The 22,743-nt window shown below is 53.2% G+C and overlaps 3 protein-coding genes across 3 annotated transcripts; 1 reads left to right on the top strand and 2 right to left on the bottom strand.

The window, feature by feature from the left end:
• Positions 1-300: 300 nt before the first annotated feature.
• Positions 301-14,249, bottom strand: CFAP251 (cilia and flagella associated protein 251). Its single transcript, XM_065738726.1, has 21 exons — positions 14,193-14,249; positions 13,241-13,408; positions 12,997-13,128; positions 12,690-12,799; positions 12,453-12,561; positions 12,015-12,095; positions 11,843-11,920; positions 11,607-11,651; positions 11,007-11,224; positions 10,448-10,621; positions 9,030-9,277; positions 8,800-8,948; positions 8,520-8,693; positions 8,082-8,266; positions 7,672-7,783; positions 7,330-7,493; positions 5,678-5,768; positions 5,321-5,464; positions 2,745-2,973; positions 1,417-1,518; positions 301-509 (listed from the first exon to the last, which is right to left on the bottom strand). The coding sequence occupies exons 1-21, from the start codon at positions 14,247-14,249 to the stop codon at positions 403-405; spliced, it is 2,877 nt and encodes a 958-aa protein (XP_065594798.1). The 3' UTR covers positions 301-402.
• Positions 14,250-16,294: 2,045 nt separating this feature from the next.
• Positions 16,295-17,957, bottom strand: PSMD9 (proteasome 26S subunit, non-ATPase 9). The gene is made up of 6 exons (XM_065739210.1): positions 17,840-17,957; positions 17,663-17,765; positions 17,346-17,533; positions 16,908-17,009; positions 16,679-16,767; positions 16,295-16,362 (listed from the first exon to the last, which is right to left on the bottom strand). The coding sequence occupies exons 1-6, from the start codon at positions 17,945-17,947 to the stop codon at positions 16,335-16,337; spliced, it is 618 nt and encodes a 205-aa protein (XP_065595282.1). The 5' UTR covers positions 17,948-17,957; the 3' UTR covers positions 16,295-16,334.
• A 587-nt stretch (positions 17,958-18,544) lies between these two features.
• On the top strand, positions 18,545-22,015 carry HPD (4-hydroxyphenylpyruvate dioxygenase). The gene is made up of 14 exons (XM_065739200.1): positions 18,545-18,565; positions 18,672-18,698; positions 19,174-19,236; positions 19,555-19,659; positions 19,748-19,790; positions 19,854-19,936; positions 20,097-20,186; positions 20,269-20,372; positions 20,457-20,534; positions 20,634-20,796; positions 20,901-20,972; positions 21,189-21,311; positions 21,409-21,525; positions 21,675-22,015. Exons 1-14 carry the CDS (start codon positions 18,563-18,565, stop codon positions 21,783-21,785), a joined length of 1,182 nt encoding a protein of 393 aa, XP_065595272.1. The 5' UTR covers positions 18,545-18,562; the 3' UTR covers positions 21,786-22,015.
• The last annotated feature ends 728 nt before the right edge of the window (positions 22,016-22,743 follow it).

Genomic DNA, 22,743 nt, shown 5'->3' with positions numbered 1-22,743 from the left:
AAAACAGAGCTTTCATGCAGCTTTCTGCAAAGATCCTTCCTTTGAATGCACTGCATTTACCCAGGCCATGTTTCAGTTCTGTGGAAGAGGGCACTGGAGGTGTGGGCCATGCCCTGGCAGCAGAAATGCTTCCAAAGGTATTTCCAAATGAAAACCTGCTGTAGCAGGATAGAGGGTGCAGCATTAGGAGCACATACAATTTGGGAAATAGATTTGATCCTATAGGTTCGTGGTGTATACTAAACAGGAGGTCAGTCTAGTGTCTGAATAACCTCAAACTACAGTTAGTCATAAGCACGTAATATACATTTCACAGGTATTTGAGGAGTTTGGAAAGTAGAAGCGTGTAGAAGAAAACAGTGGTAGCTACAATTCTGAGTCTTCATAGATGAACTATCCATCTCATTTTTCTGATCTGTTTTCTGGCTCAGCAATAGATAGGCCAAGAATGCCGGCAGTGAATCTCTCTGCTGTGATTTCCTCTGGAATTTCTTTTTCCATCAAAGCTGCTGCTGCACTTGGAAAGCAATAATGACAACAACACGAAACACAAAAGAACAGTGTAAAAATGGAGTTCCAGAACAGTAAAATTTATAAGTAGCAGTAAGTGAATTGAAGGCTTTTAACGATGATGGAGTAATCATAAAGTACAGTTTTACTAGCTAAGTACTTCACACATTATCAGGGAAACACTGTCAATTCTGTGAGGCCATCTCACTTTTTAGTGGACACTTACAGCTCAGAAGAGTCAAGGGGACAAAGTCAGCTTCTGCACCCCATTGGTCTGGTATGATCCTACGTCTCCAGGGCACGCAGGGGCTGCAGTGTGGGTGTGCAGTGCAAGGGTTCCTGCCTGAGCCTCCTTTCCCTGCCACAGACCCCTGCCAGCAGCCTGACCTCGTGCTGCTCTGGGCAGGTGGGGACTGGGATATGAGTCTTTCAAAAGCACAGTTCCTATCAAGGGTTCCAGCTATTCGGATTAAAGTAGCACTGTAATTTGCTGTTCTTCTGGCATAGGCCAGGAGATGAAATGTACATGAATGTGGTCACTCTCTTACAACGTGTACTGCTGCCTGGATGAAATCAATGCAGTAATTTGCGTATGGTAGAATTCCTTTTTGCCGTTGGCATGTAAACCTTCTACTGTGTGCCTCCAATTCCAGTTCCAAGCCAGCAGATAAACAGCAATGTAATCCTGTCAGGTTCCAGTTATATTTTGTTGTTCGTTTATTTTTAGGTACACCCATACAACTGTTGCATGGATGACAGACAACCTATGGGCCTATATCAGTTCTTGCAGTCCTGAGTGTTTTTGACAGCTCTTGGCCTAACAGGGTAATGGGCTTGCAATTCAAATCATTTTGTTTGGGCATGGAATCAGTCCTGCCTCTGCAGTACAGAATGCTAATCTCATACCTGAGGGATCCCATAAGTCCAGGTCAGATCTTCCTCCCACTGGATGCCTGCCCAGCAGGGCAGTCAAACACAGTGCCAGCTCATCTTCCATCATATGCTCTCCTGTATGCATTAAAACAAAATCTTGCGTCATTATGCATCACAATGATGTCATTAGCACAAGAAGTGGAGGGCAGTCTGAGCAAGAACTGTGATAAAAAAAATAGGATAGTTTGAAAGCTTTTCTAAGATGTGAATTACATCACCAATTGAAATGGGAGATCCTAGCACCGGAAAATGTTGATCCCAAGGAAAATGGTTCTTGTGTCTTGTGTGGGTTTGGGGCAAAAATATCTATTAAATCGAGCAACTCTGATGTATGCAACTCTGATGTATACAGCTCTGGAGGCTACTTTGTGCTTGCAGAAGCCTGAGCTTCTGTTCCTACTGAAGAACCCCTGACCCAGGACAAAACACACACCATGTAGCCCTGAGCAGCCATTTCTGCACAGAGGAAGATGAAGTCAGAGCAGGAAAATCTTAATCTAATATCCTGGGAGATCTGAACACAGTGTTTGTTCCCAGCTAGTGGCTGGCTCATGTCCTCAAGCTTGAGGTTATAGATCTGTTATGAAACTGTTCTATCCTATCTAATTATCTATTTATGGATGTTCACACCATGCATATAAATAACTAACCTTTCCCACACTGCTTTGGTCCTTGGTTTACATGGATCTTTGTGGCAAGTATTACCAGGTGACGTACTGAGTAGAAGAAGCACTTCCCTTTACCCACTTTAGTGCTCAGCTTCACTAAAATCTCTCCTTTTTGACAGCAGGAACATGCCAATACAAGTACATGATTTACCACTCTGGCACTGACTGTAAGTATGTTCATATGTACTTCTGTGACAATCCTTCTGATTCAGCTGAATGAAACCCACACATCTTTCCAGATTTCAGTCCAAGACTGACCAGTTTCATCCCTCCTTTTTTGTCCCTCCCTTCTCCAGTTTTCTATGACCTTTCTGGAGCCTTTGTGACTGGTGAGGATAATGATAATTTGGATAGGGGTATATTGGAGAAAGATATGATCTGCCGAGACCCACGCTCATCGTTTGACAGACAAGATCCCTCAGGCCAGCAGAGATTCCCAGAGCAGCAAGAGAAGTGCAGCTGAGACAACCGACGTGATCATTCAATTTCAAATCCTATGGCAGGTGGCTCCCCATGCCTGCCCTGGTTACCAAGCTATAGTTTCACATTAATTTTTTGCTGCAGTGAATGCATTCTGAAATTGAAGACAGAACTAGCAAGCATAAAACTAACATTGGAAAAGAAATAACTCACCCCTGCACTGAAGCAGCGACAGCAAGTCTCCTCTGTCAATAACTTTGTCACCATTCTCATTATCATAACCGAGGACCTGAAACGCTCGTCGTATTGTTTTCATTGACAAGCCGAACGCGGGCCGATGATTTATATAAAGTTTGATAAAATCCCCTAAATTGATTTTTGTCGCTTGTTCTCCGGTATCCACATACTCGCTGAATTTCACTTCATTCATCATTTCTTCGATCTGAAGATGAAGGCAAAAAAGACTGTTATACATCTGCTTGCTGAAGGGCATCGGGCCAGTTTCTGTTGGCACAGATGGCAGCGCACCATGGCTGTGTGTGTGCTGGTAGCAGGGGTGTCACAGCCCAGCAGTCAGCTCAGCAGTGCTCAGCAGCTGAGGATGGACGTGGCTAATGGTTATGTGCTTGTTCTTACGGCACTATTAGCTAAAGATGGGGGCGACAGATACGTAATTACTTTGGATTTCCTCTATTTGTGTGTGTGATTGTTCTCAGTGCCGAGTTATTCCAGAGTTAAGCAAGCATCCGTGAGTTCTTTCTGCTCAAAACTGCATTAATGCAACCGCGTAATTCCTGCAGAATTCTGGCCTATCTCTGTCCCTATCAGAAAAACATTTTGCCCTGGATGTTACTAATGTGAGATGGGAAGAAACCTTCCCTGGGGACTGAGTGATGAGAGCACCCCGTGACTTCGCAGCTGTCACCCATACCCTTGCTGCAGCTGTGTCTGCACTCTGGGGACCACAGGCAGCAAACCACAGAGCAGTAAATACACCAGCTCACTAAGGAAGTACATGCACGGAGTCCTGACCCAAGCAGGCTGCACAGGGGATCCACACACCCCAGCAGGTACCAGTGATCGTGCCCCCTTATCCTCCACCCTCCTCTACAGGAACAGCTGAGTCTTTCGCCCTGCTCTTGGGTGAGCAGGCAAGCACCAGCTGTGCTTGGTGCCTTAGGGCTTCTGCTGAGTGGCCTCTGTGTGCCTGCACTCAGTGGAGCAGCCCCGCACACAAATGCAAGTAGTTTCCAGTGCGGTGTGCAGTGAGCATGCTGTCCCAGGAGGGGAAGCTGATACAAGACCTCCCCGGGGAGAACTTTGCATTCAGCCTTGGGCCTTTGTCCTCACGTCACAAGTTTTTCCACTGAATGAAGCCCAGAGAAGAGGGAAATCTTAGCTTTCTGTTTTTCCTGTAGTGAATGCGATATCAGGTGAGAATAGCCAATTTGAGTCAGCTCTAGCTGATCTGGGATTAGGTTTCATATCAGCCCCACTGAACTACAAAGGAAGAACACCAATTCCCCAAAGCCTCGCTACTCAGTCCAAGCTGCTTTTTTCTCCCTTCTGTTTTTCTTTTATTAAAACGCTCCAGAGAGAGACAGACTTTCTGTATTTTAATGCTGTCCTGCCTGCTTTGGGAAGCAGACTGTTGCCTACACTTAGCAGCAGTTTAGCACTCATTTCCATTCCTGAAATACTGTTGCGATTTTGATTTGGGTGGAGGGCTAACAGTTATTCTTCCAGAGACATTTCCCAGAGGAATATGTTTTCTCTGTCCCCAGGAGGCAAAAATGCAATGAGCCGAGAAGAAGTTCTAACAAACTGCAAGGGAATGACACCACACCTGACACAAGGACAAAGCAGTTCCAGCTTGCAAGAACACCCCTGAGGAGTTGGGGGTGGGTGGGACGACAACACAGCGGTGTGCTGCTTCCCCTGGGAACCCCCTGTGCCTTGTAGGTCTCTAGGTGGCACGAGGAGCTTGTTATTTAAATCTCCTTGCATCAGATTCAGTGATTATTTCTTTCTTCATAAGTGTTTTAATTGCCCTTTTGCCAGGTGGTAACATTACCAATTCGTAATCTGTATACAATGCGAACAGCCTTGTAGAAACAGCTACAAAGAGAGAAGCAGCAGAACCCTTATAAAATTGCTTGTCTTTGCCTGCTGTAAAATTTGAGGCTGAATAGCCTTTGAGAAATGTTTGATAGGAATCTCAACTGCTGCAGCCTGAAAGGCAAGCTCAGAGAGAGCGTCTGCAGAGTTTATCAGTTATGAAAGAGCTTTAAGTTCCATGGGAATAAAGGCTGCTAGCTCCAGCTAAAATTATTCTTTCATCAGACCAAGACAGAACAAGAAAAAGATGCTCTGTCAACACCCAAAATCACAGAGCTGAGTGCTCCCACCCGCAGTGGAACTGCATGGAGGATTCAGACCTGACCTGGTGGCACTCCTAATAGCCACGGCCTCAGCACACAGCCCACCAAGAAGTAAAGAAGTTCAAACGTTCCTGGAAGCCACAGAGAGAGCAAAGCACAACAGGTATTCCCTGGAGCCATCCAGTATTACAAAGGTCTGAATCCAGCCCTAGAGCACTCGGTGAGTCACGGAATCATTAAGGTTGGAAAAGATGCTAAGATCACCAAGTCCAACCCAAATGCACCCCCACCACACCCACTAACCATGTCCCTCAGAGCCACGTCCTCATGTTTCCTGAACAGCTCCAGGAACACCAGCCTCACTGCCTCCCGTTTTTTAAATAGCAACAACAAAAACAAAGGACCAACCTCTTCCTCTGATGGATAAAATCCCATTGCTCTCATTACAGAAGGAATTTCCTCCAGGGGAATGTACGCTGACACCTGTCTGGTCTCCAGGCTATCAATGCCATGGCTGCGCAGCTGCACATAGTAGAAATAATCTTCCAGCTCCTGCGAGGGATTCAAACGAGATACTGTGAAGTTCAGTTACCAACAGGCGAGGAAGATAAGGCTTCATTTAGGATTTACTAACAATCATATCAATGAGACCGCTGTTAAAGGCGATCTGGACCAAAAAAAATAAAGAAATGTCAGGCCTGTATAAATGAATCTTAGAACTCCAACCAGATGTTGCAGCACGGAGATGGCGGTGAGTGCAATTACCCTGAAGAATTCACCGTCCTGGCCGCCCTCCAGCAGGCTGTAGAATGGGACCAGGTCCTCCCCTCCCAGGGATGCAGCAGCCTCCAGGGCACTGGCACAGAGAGAAGGTGGTGCAGGAAGGGTTCACGTGAGGAGAGAATTCTCATTTCCCTTTCTAGTCATTGTTTGGGGATGCTTTCAATAAATAAATAAAATCCCCAGGCCTCAGAATGCAGGAAGGGGAGGCACTGCTTTGAACCACGTGCAGTTTTATCATCAGCCTGCACTTCTACTGCATATTTCATACCCAGGTTTTACATACAATAGCACAGTGTGGGAATTAATTATTACTGAATAGTCCTCTTGTTTAGTGGAATGAGCACAGGGCGGGGAGCCAACAGCTTTCCATGGACTTGAGCTGGGTGTCTGGCACTTTGCTTTCCTGCTTCCTTATAGAGACATTGAGGGAGATGAATTAGCTAGATCAGCATTTTGAGCATGCGGAGCACCAGCGCTCAGCATTTGCAAGAACCCACACAAAGCTGAGCTCCCCACTCCTTGATCTGGCACATGCTTCCCCCATAACTCAGTATGGGAGCGAGTGATGGTGCCACAGGTGCTGCCCACATTAAACCAAAGCAGCCTGAGCGCCCATGGCAGGGCTGCAGCTCTGCTGCACTGCTCTGTAGCACTGCTTCAGTTTTGCTAGCTTTGTGCCTTTTTCATAATTAAGTTATTTGGGTATTAAACACAGCGGAGATGCACAAGATGCCAGGAGCAGCAATAAAATGATAATTAGCTCATCAAGACGTCCGCTCCAAAAACAAATTACACAGAAATTCAGTGCTGCCTGGACTCTGGCCAACCATTATAAAGAAGGATCGTTTATACTCTATTGCCTTCCTTAAAACGTCGCTTATTCTGACCCCCGACTGCTTAAGCCACACAAAGGGAAAAAGAAAATAAATAAGCCCATTGCCTTCCCAGCCAGGTCTCATTACTGTGGCACGTAGAGGTGAGTGAGCTCTGCACCCTTCAGCTCTGCAAGCAGCACCTGCAGGAACCATCTTACATGGGACCACCGTGTGTTTAGCTTTATCTTCATAGGAAGATAAAGAGCATTTCACAGGGTCAGCACACCCCAGAATGCAAAAATATGAGACCACAGCTGTTTTTAGGTCATTGACTGCTGCTGCACCCACCAGGCAACTGCTCTCCTTGATGTGCCAAGCAATGGAAGCCCACATCCTGGTGCCATGGGCCAGAGCCCAGGACGCCTCAGCCACCCCATTTACTGCAGTCCTCTTACTCATGTAAGCAAAGCTTTATAGGATTACAGTGGCTTGTGCTAAATCCAGCCTTCAAATGCAGCAGGGATTTCCTCACAAATGCTGGCCTCTCCCATTTGGAGAGCAGACTTGTACTACACTCTCCCTCCTCATCTTCTACCCCAGGTATCCCCATCACAGCAGCCAGGCTCTCACAAGGACCAGAAAACACTCCACGTCTTGGCATGTGGCATTTCCCAGGCTGCAGTATTTTTATAGGTGCTCATTCACTGACCACAGCCACCTGTGGCTTGGTCAGCTCCCCATTGACTGCTGGCTAAATGATGTAGAAATCCAGGTGGGAAAGCCACCCCAAATTTCTCTTCTCCTTTCTGCCGTACTCACTTCACGTTCACCTCCCACTTTAGAACAGTGCAGTCATTCCCCCCTGCTGTAAAGATGTAGCACCCGTCATAGGAGACGGCCAGGTCAGAGGCACCATCTGGGTGGCAAATGAAGGCTGAGGACTTGTGGGGGTTGCCATCAATGGGCAGAATCTGCAGGCCCACCTGTAAGGGAAGAGCAGATGGTAAAGGCCTTCAGTGACCAGCCTTGTCTAAAACAAGGACTTTTCAAGTGCCTCCACCCTGCAGCTGCTCACTTACAAGGGCAGGTTCCCTTCAGCCCCCCAGCCAAGCCCAAAATGCTCCACAAACACACAGAAGGCAGAAAGTTGGTGCCCCACACCTTGTCCTTGGTGATGTATGCCAGGTAGTGCTTCTGGGGCTGCGCAGCACTCATTGGGAGGATTTGTATCTTCTCCAGTGGCGAGCCATAGGTTGGTCCCAGAAGGGTCTTTCTGAAGGCAAACAACATTTTCACTCATTCTCACAAAATATTTTCCAGTGTTTGAGTGGCTGAGGTGCACCAGGATGGGTGGATTGAGGGGGTGGGGGGATTGGTGTGTGCAAAGGCTTTGTAATACCAGGATAGAATCGCTGCCTAGAAGGGACCACAGAGAGAAATGTAGTGCTCAGAGACCATTCTTTGCTGCTCCTGTGGGCTCCTACCATCTAGTGTCCAACTGCTGCATCCCAAAACCAAGTCAGACTGAGGTCACCTGCAGCCATGACCTTCCTAGGAGGAAGGCTCTCTACCTGCACATTTTGGTCGTTGCATTGTAGAGCTTCATTTTGTAGCAACTGTTGGCTGTGAGGATGAAGGACTCGGTGCTGAACTGTGGGTACCAGGCCAAGCAGAGGGGCACGGCAGCCTGCTCTACACGATGCCTGTGCAGGACCACCAGCTGGTCCTTGCTGCTGCTGCCCAGGTCGTATTCAACCTGAGGGAAAGACCAGGAAGCACAGTGAGCTGCCATCGCAGTGGACCTGATGGATTAATCACATGGAGCCGCTGCTGAGGGTGAGCATCCCCAAACCCAGATCATCCAAACTGCAGCTCTGCCCCAACGCCAGGCTGGCAAACAGCCTAGAATCGGAGGGGAACTGCAGGGCCATAGACCGAGTGTCCCTCCGTGCTCTTCTCCAGCCCTACTTCAAGCCCGAAGCCCCGCTGCTGCCCTCCCATGGCTGTACCAGCTGCCGGTCCTCTCCAAGGCTCAGCAGCCGAGGCTCACTGCCGTCCAGCTGGACCCCGAACAGGATGCTCCGGATGGGCTTGTAGTGGGAGTGCAGCCCTGCCAGGTGTTCCCAGCGCCTACACTCGTTCTGCAGAACCCTTTTGTAAACGGTCACTGCATATTTCTCATCCTGGAACGAGAGTGCAGAAGTCAATGCTGCTTGATCCCAGGTCCTAGGGCTCCACCAGGAGCAGCGCATGCACACGTGCACCTTGGGGAGGAGCGAGCGAGCTTACAGCAGTTGCGAGGTACTTGGAGTCATGAGAGAAGTGGATGTGAGTTACAGGGCCCTGCGAGAACCTGAACACCTCACAGCAGGACAGCAGGGAGATGGCATCGAGGACGTGCACGCTCCCGTCAGTAAAACCAGCGGCCAGGAAGGAGCCTGCAAAGCCCAGCAGACAGCAAACTCAACACACTCCCACCTCCATGCTCAGTACTAGGGGACATCACAGCCCCAAGATACCTGCAGGATCGTAGGACAGGCACTGGATGCCAGCCCTGGGGAATATCCTGCTCGTGAGGAGCTGAGGTTGCTGGTAGTCCCACACCTTCAGCAGCCCACAGTGACTGCCCACAGCGAGCCATGCCTGCCCTGGGTGGCATGCGATGGCCATCACTGCTTTCTTGGCCTCTTCCATGACTTTTTCAAAGTCTGTCCCATCTGTTGCAACACGGAGCACTGTTGCATCAGAGGTTGAAAGGATAAAGTTCCTGTTTGGTGTGAGAGAAACAGAATTAGATGAATCAGACTAGCTGGCTCGCATCCCTCTGAGCAATGTCTCTTTTTAGCAACTTAGCTGGACGACCACGATATGTTATGATACACAATATGCAAAGACTTCTTGACCTGGCAGACAGGTGGCACTTTGTTTTCATGACCTGGGAAGTTTCCAGCAGTAGACACTGGAGCCAGTTCCCTTTTCTACTGGGGTACACAAGTCAGAAAAAGAATGACATCTGGGCAGCTTTTGCCATTTGAAGCTTGCTGGTGTGTGAGACAGACAAATGAGGGATTGAGGGTTCCCTGAATAGTCCTTTTACATGATGCCACTGGTAGGGGATCCATGTTGTTCATGCTGCCATGGAGGGGGTCAGGGGACAGCCTGGGAGCTGTGATGTGGACAGTGGCCCCTGATTGTGCATTCAGCCCTCCCAGCTGCAGCGTGATGAGGATGGTCCTGTGTGACTGGTGGTGGGCACAGCAGGCATCTGCATGTGCAGCAGAATGAGTGCATACAGCCATCAGCCCACCCAGGGATGAAGCCTGGAGTGTGAAAGAAGATCAGGAGAGGACCCAGGAACTGAGGCATGGTGGCATGCCTGAGGCCACAGCAATAAATGATGTGGGATAACAAACACCTCCCAGGGCTCCAACTTGGAGAGGAACCTGTCCCATGTGGCTCTCTGGAAAAGATGAGCAGCTACGAATAGACGCTGCCAGCAGAACCTCAGGCAGGACTGTCGGACATGTGGTTTGCAGCCCCACAACACATCATCTGGTTTGCAGACTTCCCAGAGCTCCTCAGGCACCCCGTGGTGCTGCCCCAAGCCCCTGAGCCGTGCAGTCTCTTCACCACCGCCTGGATTATCTCACCCAGTGGTGATGAAATCTGACTGGAAATAGCCACCTGGGAGGGGGTTAAGCAGGGGATTAAGGGGCTCAGTGGGAGCCGTGGGCTCAGCATTAGCCCTGCCTGCTGTACCAGCTGCATGACAAGCTGCTCGGCTCCATGCCCTGCTGCCTGTCCCCATGCCAGCATTAACACTTCTCCGGCACTGAGATGTGGCACCCCGTTCATAGCTGGGGACGTGCTGGGGTCACCCAGTTTGTGACCAATGCTGGAACATGCAGAAGAGCTGGGTTTACACACGGATGCTCACCTAGCAGTGAAGGGCTGCCTGCTGGTAGAAGAGGCACTGGGAGGGTCTGGAGGGGCTTTGGAGAAGGAGATGGACCGAACAGAGCCCATATCACTGTGATCATAGCAGGCCAGGAGCTGCAGGTGCCCGCTGTAGACCTTCACCTGGCCTCTCACATCCCCTGTCACTATGCAGCTGCAAGGAAGAAAGCGCAGCGTTATGGGGCAGGAGAACTCATGCTCCACCACTCAGGTCTATCCTACTCTCTGTTCCACCAGCACAACCCACGGGAAAGACAAAAACTGACCACGAGGAGCACACAGCAGGATGAAGCCTGCAGAACATCCTGGAAAGCATTTACTCAAAATGGGGGACACCCTAAGTAATTACTGGGCAGAGGGAAATCTCTTCCCTTTTGCCCTTTCTTTCCCCATAAGCTCGAGAAGCGCGGGGCACTGCGCTCCGTCCCGAGTCCGTCTGCTCCCTCTGCCGGCAGAGCCCCGGCGGCCGAGCACAGCTCCGAGCCCACGTCCGAGCCCCGAGGTTTCCAAGGACCGTACGCACAGTGCAGTTTCCTTACCTCTCCATCACCATCAGCACCGTCAGGCTTTCTTCCTGCATCGGCACCAGCTTGGTGGCCGTCATGCCACGCAGCCTGCCCTGCTGCCCCTTGGTCGGTCCCCGTTTTCTCTCCACATCCCACACCACTACCTTCCCGGCCGAGGTGCCCGTCAGCGCCTGCGTGGTGTTGGCATGGAAAGCTGACTGGGTGAAGCGTCCCACCGTGCTGCCGAAGGTCTGTGCGGAGAGCAGGGGCAGGTCAGTGCTGGGTGCTGCTCCTCCCACCCGGTCCCTCTGTGTGATGTTCCTTCCCAGCCATGGCCAGCAGAGCCCCAGCAGGCCATGCTGAGTGGCCACTGGCAACCAGATCTAGTGGCTGGCAACGCTGCCCACAGCAGAGGTTGGAGCTGGATGGGCTTGAAGTTCTCCCCTCAGCCCATTCTATTTAGCAGAGAATATGGTGTATGTGGGAGACGGACACTCTTGGCCTTACCTTGGTCAATCCTTCTCGTCCCCTTAGGAGATCCTAGGGGACAGTCTGGGGACATGACCAACCCTTTGAGACAGAGGGACAGGAAGGGACGGGGCTGCAGATCCCCATGGCTCTCCATGTGCTCACCTGTTTGGTCAAAGGCGGAGTGCTGTACTGCAAACCAGCATCACCCTGCAGGGAGAGCAGAGCACGTATCCAGACAAGGACGGCTGCCTCCTGAAATCTCCCAGGGCCCACAGAAATGCATCTCCCCACCCCAGCTCCTCCCCCAGAAGCTGTGACCACCACAAGGCAGTCAAACACCTGTGGCAGCATGAGTGGGAGAATTGGGGAGCAAGTGAACTTTTTGTGGTCCTACTCACCCACTGATAAAATATCACCTGGGTTTTGCTGTTGCTGACAAACTCATAGGGATTTTGGGGGTTAAAAATGACAAAATCCTAAAATCAAAGGGTAAGAGTCTCGTTAATGGCAAGCAGTGATGTTTCCTTCTTATTCTTTCACTGAGCAAAGGGTGGTGCCCAAGTTCCTCACCTGGAATCCAAACTCAGGGCTCAGCTCCACGTCACACACGGGGCTGTCATGGGGACACGTCCATCTCCACACACAGACCCTCTGACACAGGGGGAAATCAGGAGATGTTTGTGGCCTCCTGGGAGTTCCCAGCTCGGCTGGGTGAGCTCCAAACCCTCTGTCTGCAGAGCACGAGGGGCTAAGAAGGCTGGAGCAGGAAAACCCAGCATGGCCAGCCAGCTTAATTTTGGGAAACAGCATGAGGGGCTGCCTTAATGTGAGCACAGCAGAGTCAGAACCCTTTCATCCCAACTCCAGACCTCCTTCCTCAGCTTTGCAGCATTCAGTTTAATTAAATCCCAATCTTTCCCTCAATGGCTTAGCAAGAAAGGAGCCGCCAACACACAGACCCACAAGAAAAATCTTGGAAAAGGAAATACGAAGGTAAAATACCCTCACCTGCAGCGTGCCAGCACTGATGGTTACCAAACACTTTGCATCCTGGGAGATGGCGATGGCGCAGATCCCGCTGCCTGCATGGCTGTCAAAGATGGTGCGCACTGGGATCCTGCGAGGAAAAATCCCCATGGGCACTCTTGGCAGAGTGTGTAGACAGGAGAGTGTCTGTGGGTATGGGGTGCAGAGCAGCCGGTGTTGTCCCCATGAGGGATATGGGAGGTTTGCATGCAGGTGTACCCAGAGAAGGCGTCCCACACAATGACCAATGGGTCCGGACCTCTGTCGGCAGTGGCGACCCAGCGCCTGTCCTCGCTGACACACAGGCATGAGATGGCATTCACATGGCCCTGGGGAGAAGGACAGAAATACCTGGGAGCTCCAGAGCCGCTTGGCTGGTGGGATTTCCCATTGTCTTCCATTTCCCACTGTCTTCCATTTTCCTCTCCCCAGACCCACTCTGAGCAGCCCCAATCCACCCCCATGGCCACCCCACCAGGCCTAGGGGTGGAAGAAAGGCACTCAGGGATGAGAGAGGCCTGCAGACCTGCAAGTGGTACTGTCTGCTGCCAAGGACATCGTGGATGACCACTGTGTGGGAGCAGACATACAGCAGCACCCCATCCTCCATGCTATGCACAGCCAGGCTGCTGTTGTAGCCCAGTGCCCAGGACAGGCTCTGTAGGAAGAAAAGGCTCTTGGTAGTAGGAAAAAGACTCCCCCAAAATCCCCTGGGGTAACAGGGCAGAGCATGGTGTCCCAGGGCTTCTCTCCTGCCCACTGGTACTTACAAGAGGGTGGCAGCTCTGCTTCTCTCTCTGGAAGAGCAGGCCAGGCTGTGCTCCCCACACCTGGCTGGGAGTGCTGCCGCACTCCTCCAGCTCTCCAGGAGCCCTCTGAGGTGCAGTTGCTGCAGCATCTCCCAGAGCTCCATCTTCATGAACAGCAGCCACGGAGTCCTTGGGAAGGGAGAGAGGTTGGAGTCCGTGCTGCTCCCAGGCCTGGGGTTGCCCTTTCTGCTGTTCCCCTTGCCATTTTCTACACACCAGTTACTGATGAATAAATATGTGATGTCAAAATGGAGTGAAAAACAGGATCATACCCTGGGACAGTGCTGAGAGACAAAAATGGCTCTCCTGAAACATGCTGACTGATGAGCAGTAGAAAGATGAAGGCAAAAAAACCCTGCTGCCTCTCATAAACAGATTAAGCATCCCAGGTGGGGTCCAAAGAGGCTTTTCCTTCTCTGAGTCCCTTCTATTGTGGCTCCAGATCAGTTTTTGCCTCTTCCCACAGGGCCCGTTGCTTTCTCTGTGGTGTAAGCTCAGCATGGATGCTGTAGCCATGGTTCCAGGTGAGGTCAGATAACGTTTCATTCAGTCCAGGGTCAGGATCACATCACACATGTAACTCAGGGGCAGCTCAGGTGCTCAGCGCATTCTCATGTCTGGGCTGAGCCTACTCAGGGCAGTAACAAACAGTAATGTCTAATCACAAAAGGGGAAAGGGGGGGAGCTGAATGGAAATTAATATTCCCTTGAGCTCTCCAATTTGCAGCTCCAAATGGTGCCCATAGGGCTCTTTTGGGTCCTGCAGGATGTGGCCCCAGGGGTCCCATCCCTGAGTGAGGGGAGACATTGCAGCGTGGGGTCCCCACTCCGTGTCCCCAGGAGACACTGGTGACAAACTGTCCCAGTGCTGGGACGGATCCAGGCACCCTGCACAGGCACAGCTTGCTCTCACCTGCTGGGCAGGCATTGCTGCCTCCTGATGTCCATCAGGGGACGTCTCCTTCAACATAACGTCACTCGAACCATCCATCCTTAGCTCCAGCCTCGCTCCAAGAAGCCACCAAAATGTTTTTACTTCAGTTTGTCACAGAAGCAGGATAGGGCACGTGGGAACCTGGCTCCCATGGGCCCCAGAGCACCCTTACATTCCCAGGAACACTCCCCCGGGCACAGCAGCCCTGCTGCCCCAGCTCGGATCAGCTTCTCCCTCCGCCTGACTTCTGTTTGCATCCAACTGCTGTTCCCCGGGCAACGGCAGCAACTGCTGCTGCCAGCAACGGACCGGAAAGCACTGTGAGAGAGGGGCTCATCCTCTCCCTGTCTCTTTCTTATCTCCCCCCGCTGCCCCATAGAGGCAGCACTGCCCCCCTGCTCAAAGCACTGTCAGGATGATACCTGCACGGGAACGTGGCTCCGAGCGACCACCCCGAGTCATTGCCACTTCTCATCAGCTCCAGGCTCTCCCAGCTGCTGATTTCAGACACGCTATTAAGCTCAAATAACAATTTCTAAATCTAATTTGCTTTTCCTTCTGCCCAGCACGAGCCCGGTGCCCTGCTGGGAGAGGAAAGCAGTTTTGTTATCAGCACAAACGATCTCAGCGACCCGAGGAGCTGCAGTCCTGCTTCCATGTGCTCCTTCCAACCTGCTGCATCAGCTGAGCTGGGAATTACGGCTTAAGGAGCAAAGATCTGACCCAAGGAAGAGGATGGAAAGCAATCAGTGGTGAAGCAGCAGCAGCAGCCCCTGAAGGCTGTTTGTGCTGGAAGCAAGGCTGCAGGTTCTGTGATGTGTTTTTTCTCTTGCTGGAATTAATCCAACCGTACTGCAAATGGGAACAGTGATCGGAGCACACAGCGAGGACATGCACCTCCACAAAGCCTCGCACAGCTGAGAGCTTTCCAAGTGTGCACACACCCTCCACAGCAATGGGGAAATGAGTTCCCTGAGGGCAGGAGTTAACTCACTCTGTCTGTCAGAATGACCCACTGACCTCACTGCACGACCGAAGACAAAGCCAGGCCTTTTTAGGGCATTTCATCCCAGGAGGCACATACACAAAGGCCTGGAAAAATGTCCCCGTGAGCAGTTCTCCCAGACTGGCATGCAGAACCATCCACCCACAGCTCAGGCAACACCTGCACACCTGGGGGTGCACAGACACCCATCCCAAGCACACAGAGCCAAGGCCAGGCTCCAGCTGGTCTGACACCATTCTTCTACATGCTCGCAGCTACTGTTCTACTTCATTGGACCAAACCAACTTTCGGCTGCAGAAGGCAAGGGAAGCATGCTTTCAATCTATCTGACACAGCCCACAGTTACTGCCCCCAAATAGAACCTTCCACAAGAACAGAGAGAGACATTGCTCAGCTTTATTGTTATTTCAGAGTTCAACTGGAAACAACCTTACCAGCAAGATCACTCCAAACCCCTCTGAAGTGTTTACAGACCCTAAGATCAACTGCAGTAAATAAATAACAAAAAGTTAGAGGAGTATTCCAATACATTAGAAGACAAGAGTTATAACCCCTAATGCTTATTTCATTAATTTAAAATAATTAGGTGTTCCAAAAATGCTATCTTATTTAGTGACTTCCAACAGCTACAGTCACGTGGGAAAGATAAAATACCAGATCTGCACATTACTCAAGTGAGATCTATTAAGTTAAGAAAAGAAAGAACTGTTCCAGGACTTTTTAGCATATTTTACAAGATGTTCAGTGAGGAAATAAAAGGAAAAAAAAGAAAAGGAATGCTATGTTATCACCAAATAAAAGCATTTGATGCTCTTTCAAATCTATATGAAGTGAAAAGCTATACTCCAGCCTCACTCCAAACTGATGCAACGTGCAAGAGATGGGAAGCCACGTCCAGCAACTTTGTGAGTTGCTCCTCATGAACCACTGCAATTCCAACTGCATTAAGGACCTGCTCCATCAGCACATCTTCAGACTCTGTAAGTCCAGACACACAGAGGTCAAAGCCTCTGAAACATTTCAGCAAAAACAAAGATCATAAGGCAAGCTTTCAAATCAAATCAGAGTCCAGAAAGCAGGCACAAGCTTCATCTTTATTGTCTTCTGAGCAATGGTCATCTTTGCAAGGGAATGATGTTGCAGCTGAAAAAGAATGGAGAAGTAAACATTCAAGTCTCAGTTGTGAAAGAAGCTCAGAAGATCTGACACTGTAAATCAGATCCACCACAACCCTCCTCCACAGGTTTCCTCTGCTACAGGAACTAGTCACTGAGATCTTCAGTCCCGTGCTCATATCTGACAACTCAGCACCCCATACGACTACGAAACTGACAGCCCCAGCTCTCAGCTGGAATCTGCCAGAGACACATCAGAGCAGCAGCAGCACAGAGCAGAGCACAGAGCTCACTCTGAGCTGGTAAAAGCCCCCTCCCCCTGGTTACATGAAATGGCAGCCTACCCCAAGAGGCCCTTCCCAGCCCAGCGCTTCGGAGTCAGCCCCAGGTGCACTTTCTTGCCATTGCGGATCACAGTCACACTCAGAGGTCTCTGTGAGAAGGGAAAAAATAAAGACAAGCTCCATCATTTCTGTTATAAAGTACCTGATGGCCGTGGTAGCTCCTCTGGCCATTCCACACTGAAAGCTGTAGCTCACCGGGAGAGGCAAGAGAATGCAGAACCAAACTTACCCCTTCACTGTGCTGCACCACTGTGGCAATGTTCTGCAGGTTCTTGAAGTTGTGCACATTGACAGAACCAAACTCCACAATTTCATCATCAACTTGAAGGCCCTGGACAGACAGAAAGAAGCTGAGCATCTGTGTTCTCTGACGACAGGTAATCCTGCGTGCTCACAGGAGCTTTCCTCCTGCCACGCGGGCTGTGCTGGGACACTGCCTGTCTCACCATTCAGACAGCTGAACACCACACCCTCTCCATTTCCATGTAAAGTGACTGAATATTTGACAAACAATGACAATGAAGAAAGTGTGTGTGGGGGGGGTAATAATAATTCTCAGATTCTCACAGCTTATTGCTGCTTGTTAGCAGAGACACAGAGCAATGCTGTTTCCCCTCCCTAGGTCCAAACGAAGCCATCCCACCCGCTGTCAGCCCCAGCAATGTACCGAGGTGCTGGCAGGAGACTCCGGTGTCACTGCATTGACTTTGGCGAAGGCAGGGGGCAGGCTCTGGCTCATGGCCTCAGCCCGAGCCTCCTCCTCGTCCCTGGCGTGCTTCTCCTTCTCCCGGGCGTGCAGTTGGTGAAGAGCCTCCTCCACCTGCTTCATCAGAGCCTTGTGGTCGTTCTGCAGACCTGCGGGGGGCAGCAAGCTCAGTGAGCAGCAGAACCGTACAACCACTACGGTTCAAAAGGACCATCAGAGATCAGCACACCCCGCCCCAGCCCGTTCCCCGCGCCCCTCAGCGCCACATCCCCACTCACAGGCGATGCTGTGCCGCGCGGTGCGCACTCGGTACAGATCGATGTCGGCCCGGGGAAAGCCCTCAGCGTCCACCAGCGGCCCGTCCATGCCGACGCCCTTTTGCTGAGGGGAGAAAGGCCGCGGTGAGGCCGCCGGCAGCGCCCCGAGCCCCGCGCCCGGCCCCGCGCCCCGCTCACGTCCTCCAGGAGCTGATAGCACGCCCGGATCTGCGCCTCCAGCTCATCCTTCCGCCGCACCAACTGCTGCACCTCACTCAGCGTCACGGGGCGGCCCGGGGCGGCCATGGCGGCACCGCGCGGCCCGGCCGGAACTGCGTCACGGCGCGGCGGGACAGGAAGTGCCGCGTCAGGGAAGGAAACGATTGGGGCGGGGCTATAGTATAAAGGGGCGTGGTCAGCGTGCGGTGGGCGTGGTCGCGTGGAGAGAGGGGCGGGGCCAGGGCAGGGGGCGGGGCCGTTGTGTCCCGCGGGGTCACTGCCGTGCGGGGTGGCAGCCGCGGTGGCGGTGCCGTAGGTGACCGCGTTATGGCCGTGCCACTGCTTTGGGGTCACAGAACTGTGCCGTTCCGTGGGGTGACACTGCAGCACAGCGTGGCAGCGCTGCGGTGACGCCATGGAGTGACGCTGCAGTGTCGTTGTTTGGGGTGGCGGTGCCATGGGGGCGCACATCTGTGCCATCCCATGAGGGACACGGCAGTGTCATTGCCATGGGATGACATGAGCTGTGCAGCACCAGCAGCAGTGGTGACGCAGTGCCACCACCCACCTGCCCCGCTGTCCCCAGCGCCGGGGCAGTGCCCTCGGGATGGGGTGGGGTGGAGGAGGAGCGTCTTTGCCCCATATCAGCCCCGCACTCAGGGTCGCGCTCTCTTTGCTGCTGTCACATTGCAGGGTCACAGCATGGTGAGGGCCGGGGAGCGGGCACAGAACTGCGCGGTTGTGGGGGGAATTCCCTGCGTTTCCCCTCGGCCTCGTGCCCCGCTCACCGCCTCTCCCACTTCTCTTGCAGACGACGTACACGGACAAAGGGGAAAAGGTGAGTGCCCCCCTGCGTGGGGCAACGTTCCGTCCTGTGCTCAGTGCTGGGAGCCCCACGGCTGCCCCACGGCGCTCCCTGTGCAGTGGTGGAGCAGTGCTGGGTGCTGTGCTGCCGGGTGAATCGTCGGGGTTGATGAGGGTTGGGATGCAGGGTTGGGATGCAGCTGCCATCCCCTTTTCCACTGCCTAAATCCCAAACCCCACACCCAAACCTCCCACTGTGCATTTCTATAGGACCAGGTGCCCCTGGGCTCGCTTCCGGGCTGACAGCCAGGTGCTTTGCAGCCACCAGAGCAGCACAGTCTGCATGCAAAGCACTCCAAAAAATCCTCAGGGCACGGGGCCGGGGCGTCATCCGTGTCACCGGGGTGCACTTGCAGGAATTGCATTGGGAAGAATCCCATTTGGAGGAACCGTACCCGTGGGAATCTCACCCACAGGAACTGCAGCACATACAACTTCTTTTCCTTTAGCACCAGCGAGGCCGCTTCATCCACTTCCACTCCATCACCTTCTGGGTGGGCAATGCCAAGCAGGTAGGAGGCCACAGAGGTGGTGGTGGTGGTGGTGGCCATTGGCTGCCGGGGGACGGTGGGGCCGTGTGTGTGTGTGTGTGTGTGTGTGTGTGTGTGTGTGTGTGTGTGCTGACAGCAGCCCTGGCCTGGGGCCGTGGCCTTGGGCCCTTGCGCAAGCTGTGGGGGTGGATTCCAGGTGAGTGCATGGGGCAAAAATACAGAGGAAAAGCAAAAACGTGCCATGCTCCCCTGCACGCAGTGGGGTGAAAGGCTGTGCTGGGAGCACCCAGTGCCCCCGCGCTCACGGCACAGCCATGCTCACCCTGTGCTGTGCTGCAGGCCGCCTCGTACTACTGCAACAAGATGGGCTTCGAGGAGCTGGCGTACCGCGGGCTGGAGACCGGCAGCAGGGAGGTGGTGTCACACGTCATCAAGCAGGACAAGGTGTGCAGGGCAGCGGGGTGCGATGAGCGCCGGTGGTGGGATCCCTCCTCCCATCACCAACCCTTCCTCCCATCCTTTTCTGCCCCAGATCATTTTCGTCCTCTCGTCGGCGCTCAATCCGGGCAATGAGGGTAGGTCTGGGGCCGGGGGAGTGGGCGCCGTGCGGTGTCCCCGCTGACATTGCGTGTTGGCAGAGATGGGTGAGCACATGGTGAAGCACGGGGATGGAGTGAAGGACGTGGCCTTCGAGGTGGAGGACTGTGACTTCATCGTGCAGGTAGGCAGAGCACACGAGGTACAGCGGGCACCCTGAAACCGTGAGTGTGGGGAAAAGGGAGCGTTTCTGGGGCCGGGGGGTGACACAGCCACGCGTTCCCACGTTGGCATGGGAAGGGCCCTGGGGGCACGTGGCAGGACAGGAGCTCTCCTCTGCACAGAAAGCCAAGGAGCGCGGAGCTGTGGTGGTGAAGGAGCCCTGGGTGGAGGAGGACAAGTTTGGGAAGGTGAAGTTTGCTGTCATCCAGACGGTGAGTGATGAGGACACTGAGCTCCCCCCCCCATGCAGTGGAGTCTGTACAGTGATGGGCACAGAGCCTCTTCCTTCTGCAGTACGGCGATACAACACACACCTTGGTGGAGAAGCTCAACTACAAAGGGCTCTTCCTGCCCGGGTACCACGCGCCCCTCTTCAGGGATCCGCTGCTGCCCAGGCTGTGAGTAACACAGGGTCCCAATGTGGGGATGGATCCCACCACCCAACTGCCATCGGGGCTGAGCACTGCCCTGTGTCCCTGCAGGCCAAGTGCCAAGCTGAGCTTCGTGGACCACGTGGTGGGGAACCAGCCCGACCTCCAGATGGTGCCGGTGGCAGACTGGTGAGAGCGGGGCGGTCCGGGAGGAGGCCAAGGGCAATTAGCACAGAGTGGAGGTTCATTAGTGAGCGGGGCTCTGATGTGGTCATTGTGGGTGGGCAGGTACCAGAAGAACCTCCTCTTCCATCGCTTCTGGTCGGTGGATGACAAGCAGCTGCACACGGAGTTCAGCGCCCTGCGCTCCATCGTGGTCACCAACTACGAGGAGACCATCAAGATGCCCATCAACGAACCAGCACAGGGCAAGAGGAAATCACAGATTCAGGTGAGCACAGCATCACTGCCACCACCGCGGGGCTGGGGAGGAGGAGATGGGACAGGGCCAGCACTGCAGCCATACTGCTGCTGCAGCGAGACGCTTCCCTGCAGGAATACATCGATTACTATGGAGGGGCCGGAGTGCAGCACATCGCACTCAACACCTCCGACATCATCTCGGCGGTGAGTGCCACCAGGGCAGCCCCACTCGGGGCCACGTCACGGGGGGGTGATGCCTCGTGGTTAGGGTCCTTGTGTGGTGGCCAACCCTGCGCTGGGCCCAAAGGGACAGAGTGGGACAGGTCCCCATGCACTGCTTGGGACAACGCGGTGGGGAAGCGTCGCGTTGCGTCCCAGTGCTTCCTGTCCTCGTGTGCCCAAAGCTCCCTCTGTTTGCAGATCACCAACCTGAAGCAGCGTGGCATGCAGTTCATGGAAGTGCCATCCAGCTACTACCAGCTGCTGCGGGAGAGGCTGAAAACCGCCAAGATCAAAGTGAAGGAGAGCATTGACAAGCTGGAGGTGGGCTGGGCACGGCAGGGTCGGCTGAGGGCGTTGCGGGGCTGTCCCCTTGTTCCCTGATGGATCTTGGAGCTGTCTCCCTATTGCTCGGCTCCAGGAACTGAAGATCCTGGTGGATTTTGATGAGAAGGGATACTTGCTCCAGATCTTCACCAAACCAGTTCAAGACAGACCCACGGTCTTCCTGGAGGTCATCCAGCGGCACAACCACCAGGTTGGGGGAGGGTTTCATCACTAGAAGTAATAGAGGTGCCCCTAGCACTGAGTGGCAGTCTGAGGACCTCACGGCACAAAGTTCCAGCAGTGCCACAGTGCTGTGATGAACCCATTGGATGTAACACGGGTACCACCATCCTCCCACAGGGCTTCGGTGCCGGGAACTTCAAGTCCTTGTTTGAAGCCATCGAAATTGACCAGGATGCACGAGGCAACCTGACCGTGCTGAGCCCCAACGGAGAGACCGAGCGCATGTAGGGGCTGTGTGCAGCCAGCCCCCAGTGCTGGGCCATGAGCTGAGCCAAAAACGACGTGGGAACTGGCTGGGGCTTTGTCAGCAGCCCACAATTAGGGTGACAAACAGGATGTTGCTGCCAAGCTGTGACAGGCAAGGACCCAGCCCAGGCTTTGCACAGGAGAGGGAATGCAGCCAATGCCTTTAGCCCAGCACAGCCCCGTCAGGGCCACCAAATCCCAAACACAGCACTGACTCATGCGTAGGTTCAATCTGGAGTCGTGATTTTGGGGTAGCTGCAGCTTTCTAGATGGGGTCTGGCCTTCCCACCCGTGTAATGCGGCATGGCTTTAGGACCTGGAAATTCCTGCATGAATGAAGGGTGGGGTATCTCCGTGTTTCTGGAGGCTGTTGCTGGGTTTGTGCCTATTGTCTGCCCCCTGGGTGCTGTCACAGTCCCTGCATGGGGACTCTCCCCACTGCCATAATAAACCTGTCTGTCACAGCTGAGTTCTGCTGAGTCGGTCCTGCGACCACTGGGCGTCGGGGAGGAGCTGAAGCTCCAGGTTCACTGCCAGGAACCCGCGTCCCTGCGTCGGCCATACCCAGCACACCCTGCTCATAAATACCTGCTGTGGGTGTCTGAGCCCTGGAGCTGCCCAAGGCCACGTGCATGAAGCTCTGGGCAACCTGCTGTGGTGGGGGGATCAGTCCTTGGCAGGGGTTGGAACTGGGTGGGTTTTCAGGTCCTTTCCAACGCAACCATTCAATGATTCTATGAACCTCAAATGTTTCCTGAGGACCTGCAGCCCTCCGAATCCCCACTGCACCCACTGCAGCTCCCTTTGCTTCTCAGTGCGGAAGTAAAGCCCCGAGCAGAGCCCATGGCTCAGGCTCCTGGGGCACAGTGTGAGCCCACCCAGCTCAAATCCCATCAGCATCATCCCCACGGGGTCCCAACCCTGCTGTGGTCAGCAAGAG

Source organism: Cyrtonyx montezumae, unplaced genomic scaffold, assembly GCF_038088225.1.
Source record: "Cyrtonyx montezumae isolate F1298 unplaced genomic scaffold, pur_monq_1.0 scaffold_23, whole genome shotgun sequence".
Classification (NCBI taxonomy): domain Eukaryota; kingdom Metazoa; phylum Chordata; class Aves; order Galliformes; family Odontophoridae; genus Cyrtonyx; species Cyrtonyx montezumae.
The sequence above is the reverse complement of the archived record's forward strand: the minus strand, read 5'-3'. Positions and strand labels throughout refer to the sequence as shown.

Excerpts from the sequence above, each read along its gene's own strand:
- CFAP251 (XM_065738726.1), bottom strand. The coding sequence starts at position 14,249 with ATGTTGAAGGAGACGTCCCCTGATGGACATCAGGAGGCAGCAATGCCT. Across the intron at positions 13,409-14,192 it reads CAGCAATGCCTGCCCAGCAG|GACTCCGTGGCTGCTGTTCA; the intron begins GTGAGAGCAAGC and ends TCCCTTCCCAAG. Across the intron at positions 7,494-7,671 it reads CATACATCACCAAGGACAAG|GTGGGCCTGCAGATTCTGCC; the intron begins GTGTGGGGCACC and ends CTTCCCTTACAG.
- PSMD9 (XM_065739210.1), bottom strand. The coding sequence starts at position 17,947 with ATGGCCGCCCCGGGCCGCCCCGTGACGCTGAGTGAGGTGCAGCAGTTG. Across the intron at positions 17,534-17,662 it reads CGCGCGGCACAGCATCGCCT|GTCTGCAGAACGACCACAAG; the intron begins GTGAGTGGGGAT and ends TGCCCCCCGCAG. Across the intron at positions 16,363-16,678 it reads GCTGGGAAGGGCCTCTTGGG|CTGCAACATCATTCCCTTGC; the intron begins GTAGGCTGCCAT and ends ATTCTTTTTCAG.
- HPD (XM_065739200.1), top strand. Across the intron at positions 19,791-19,853 it reads GCTCAATCCGGGCAATGAGG|AGATGGGTGAGCACATGGTG; the intron begins GTAGGTCTGGGG and ends GCGTGTTGGCAG. Across the intron at positions 20,797-20,900 it reads AGAGGAAATCACAGATTCAG|GAATACATCGATTACTATGG; the intron begins GTGAGCACAGCA and ends GCTTCCCTGCAG.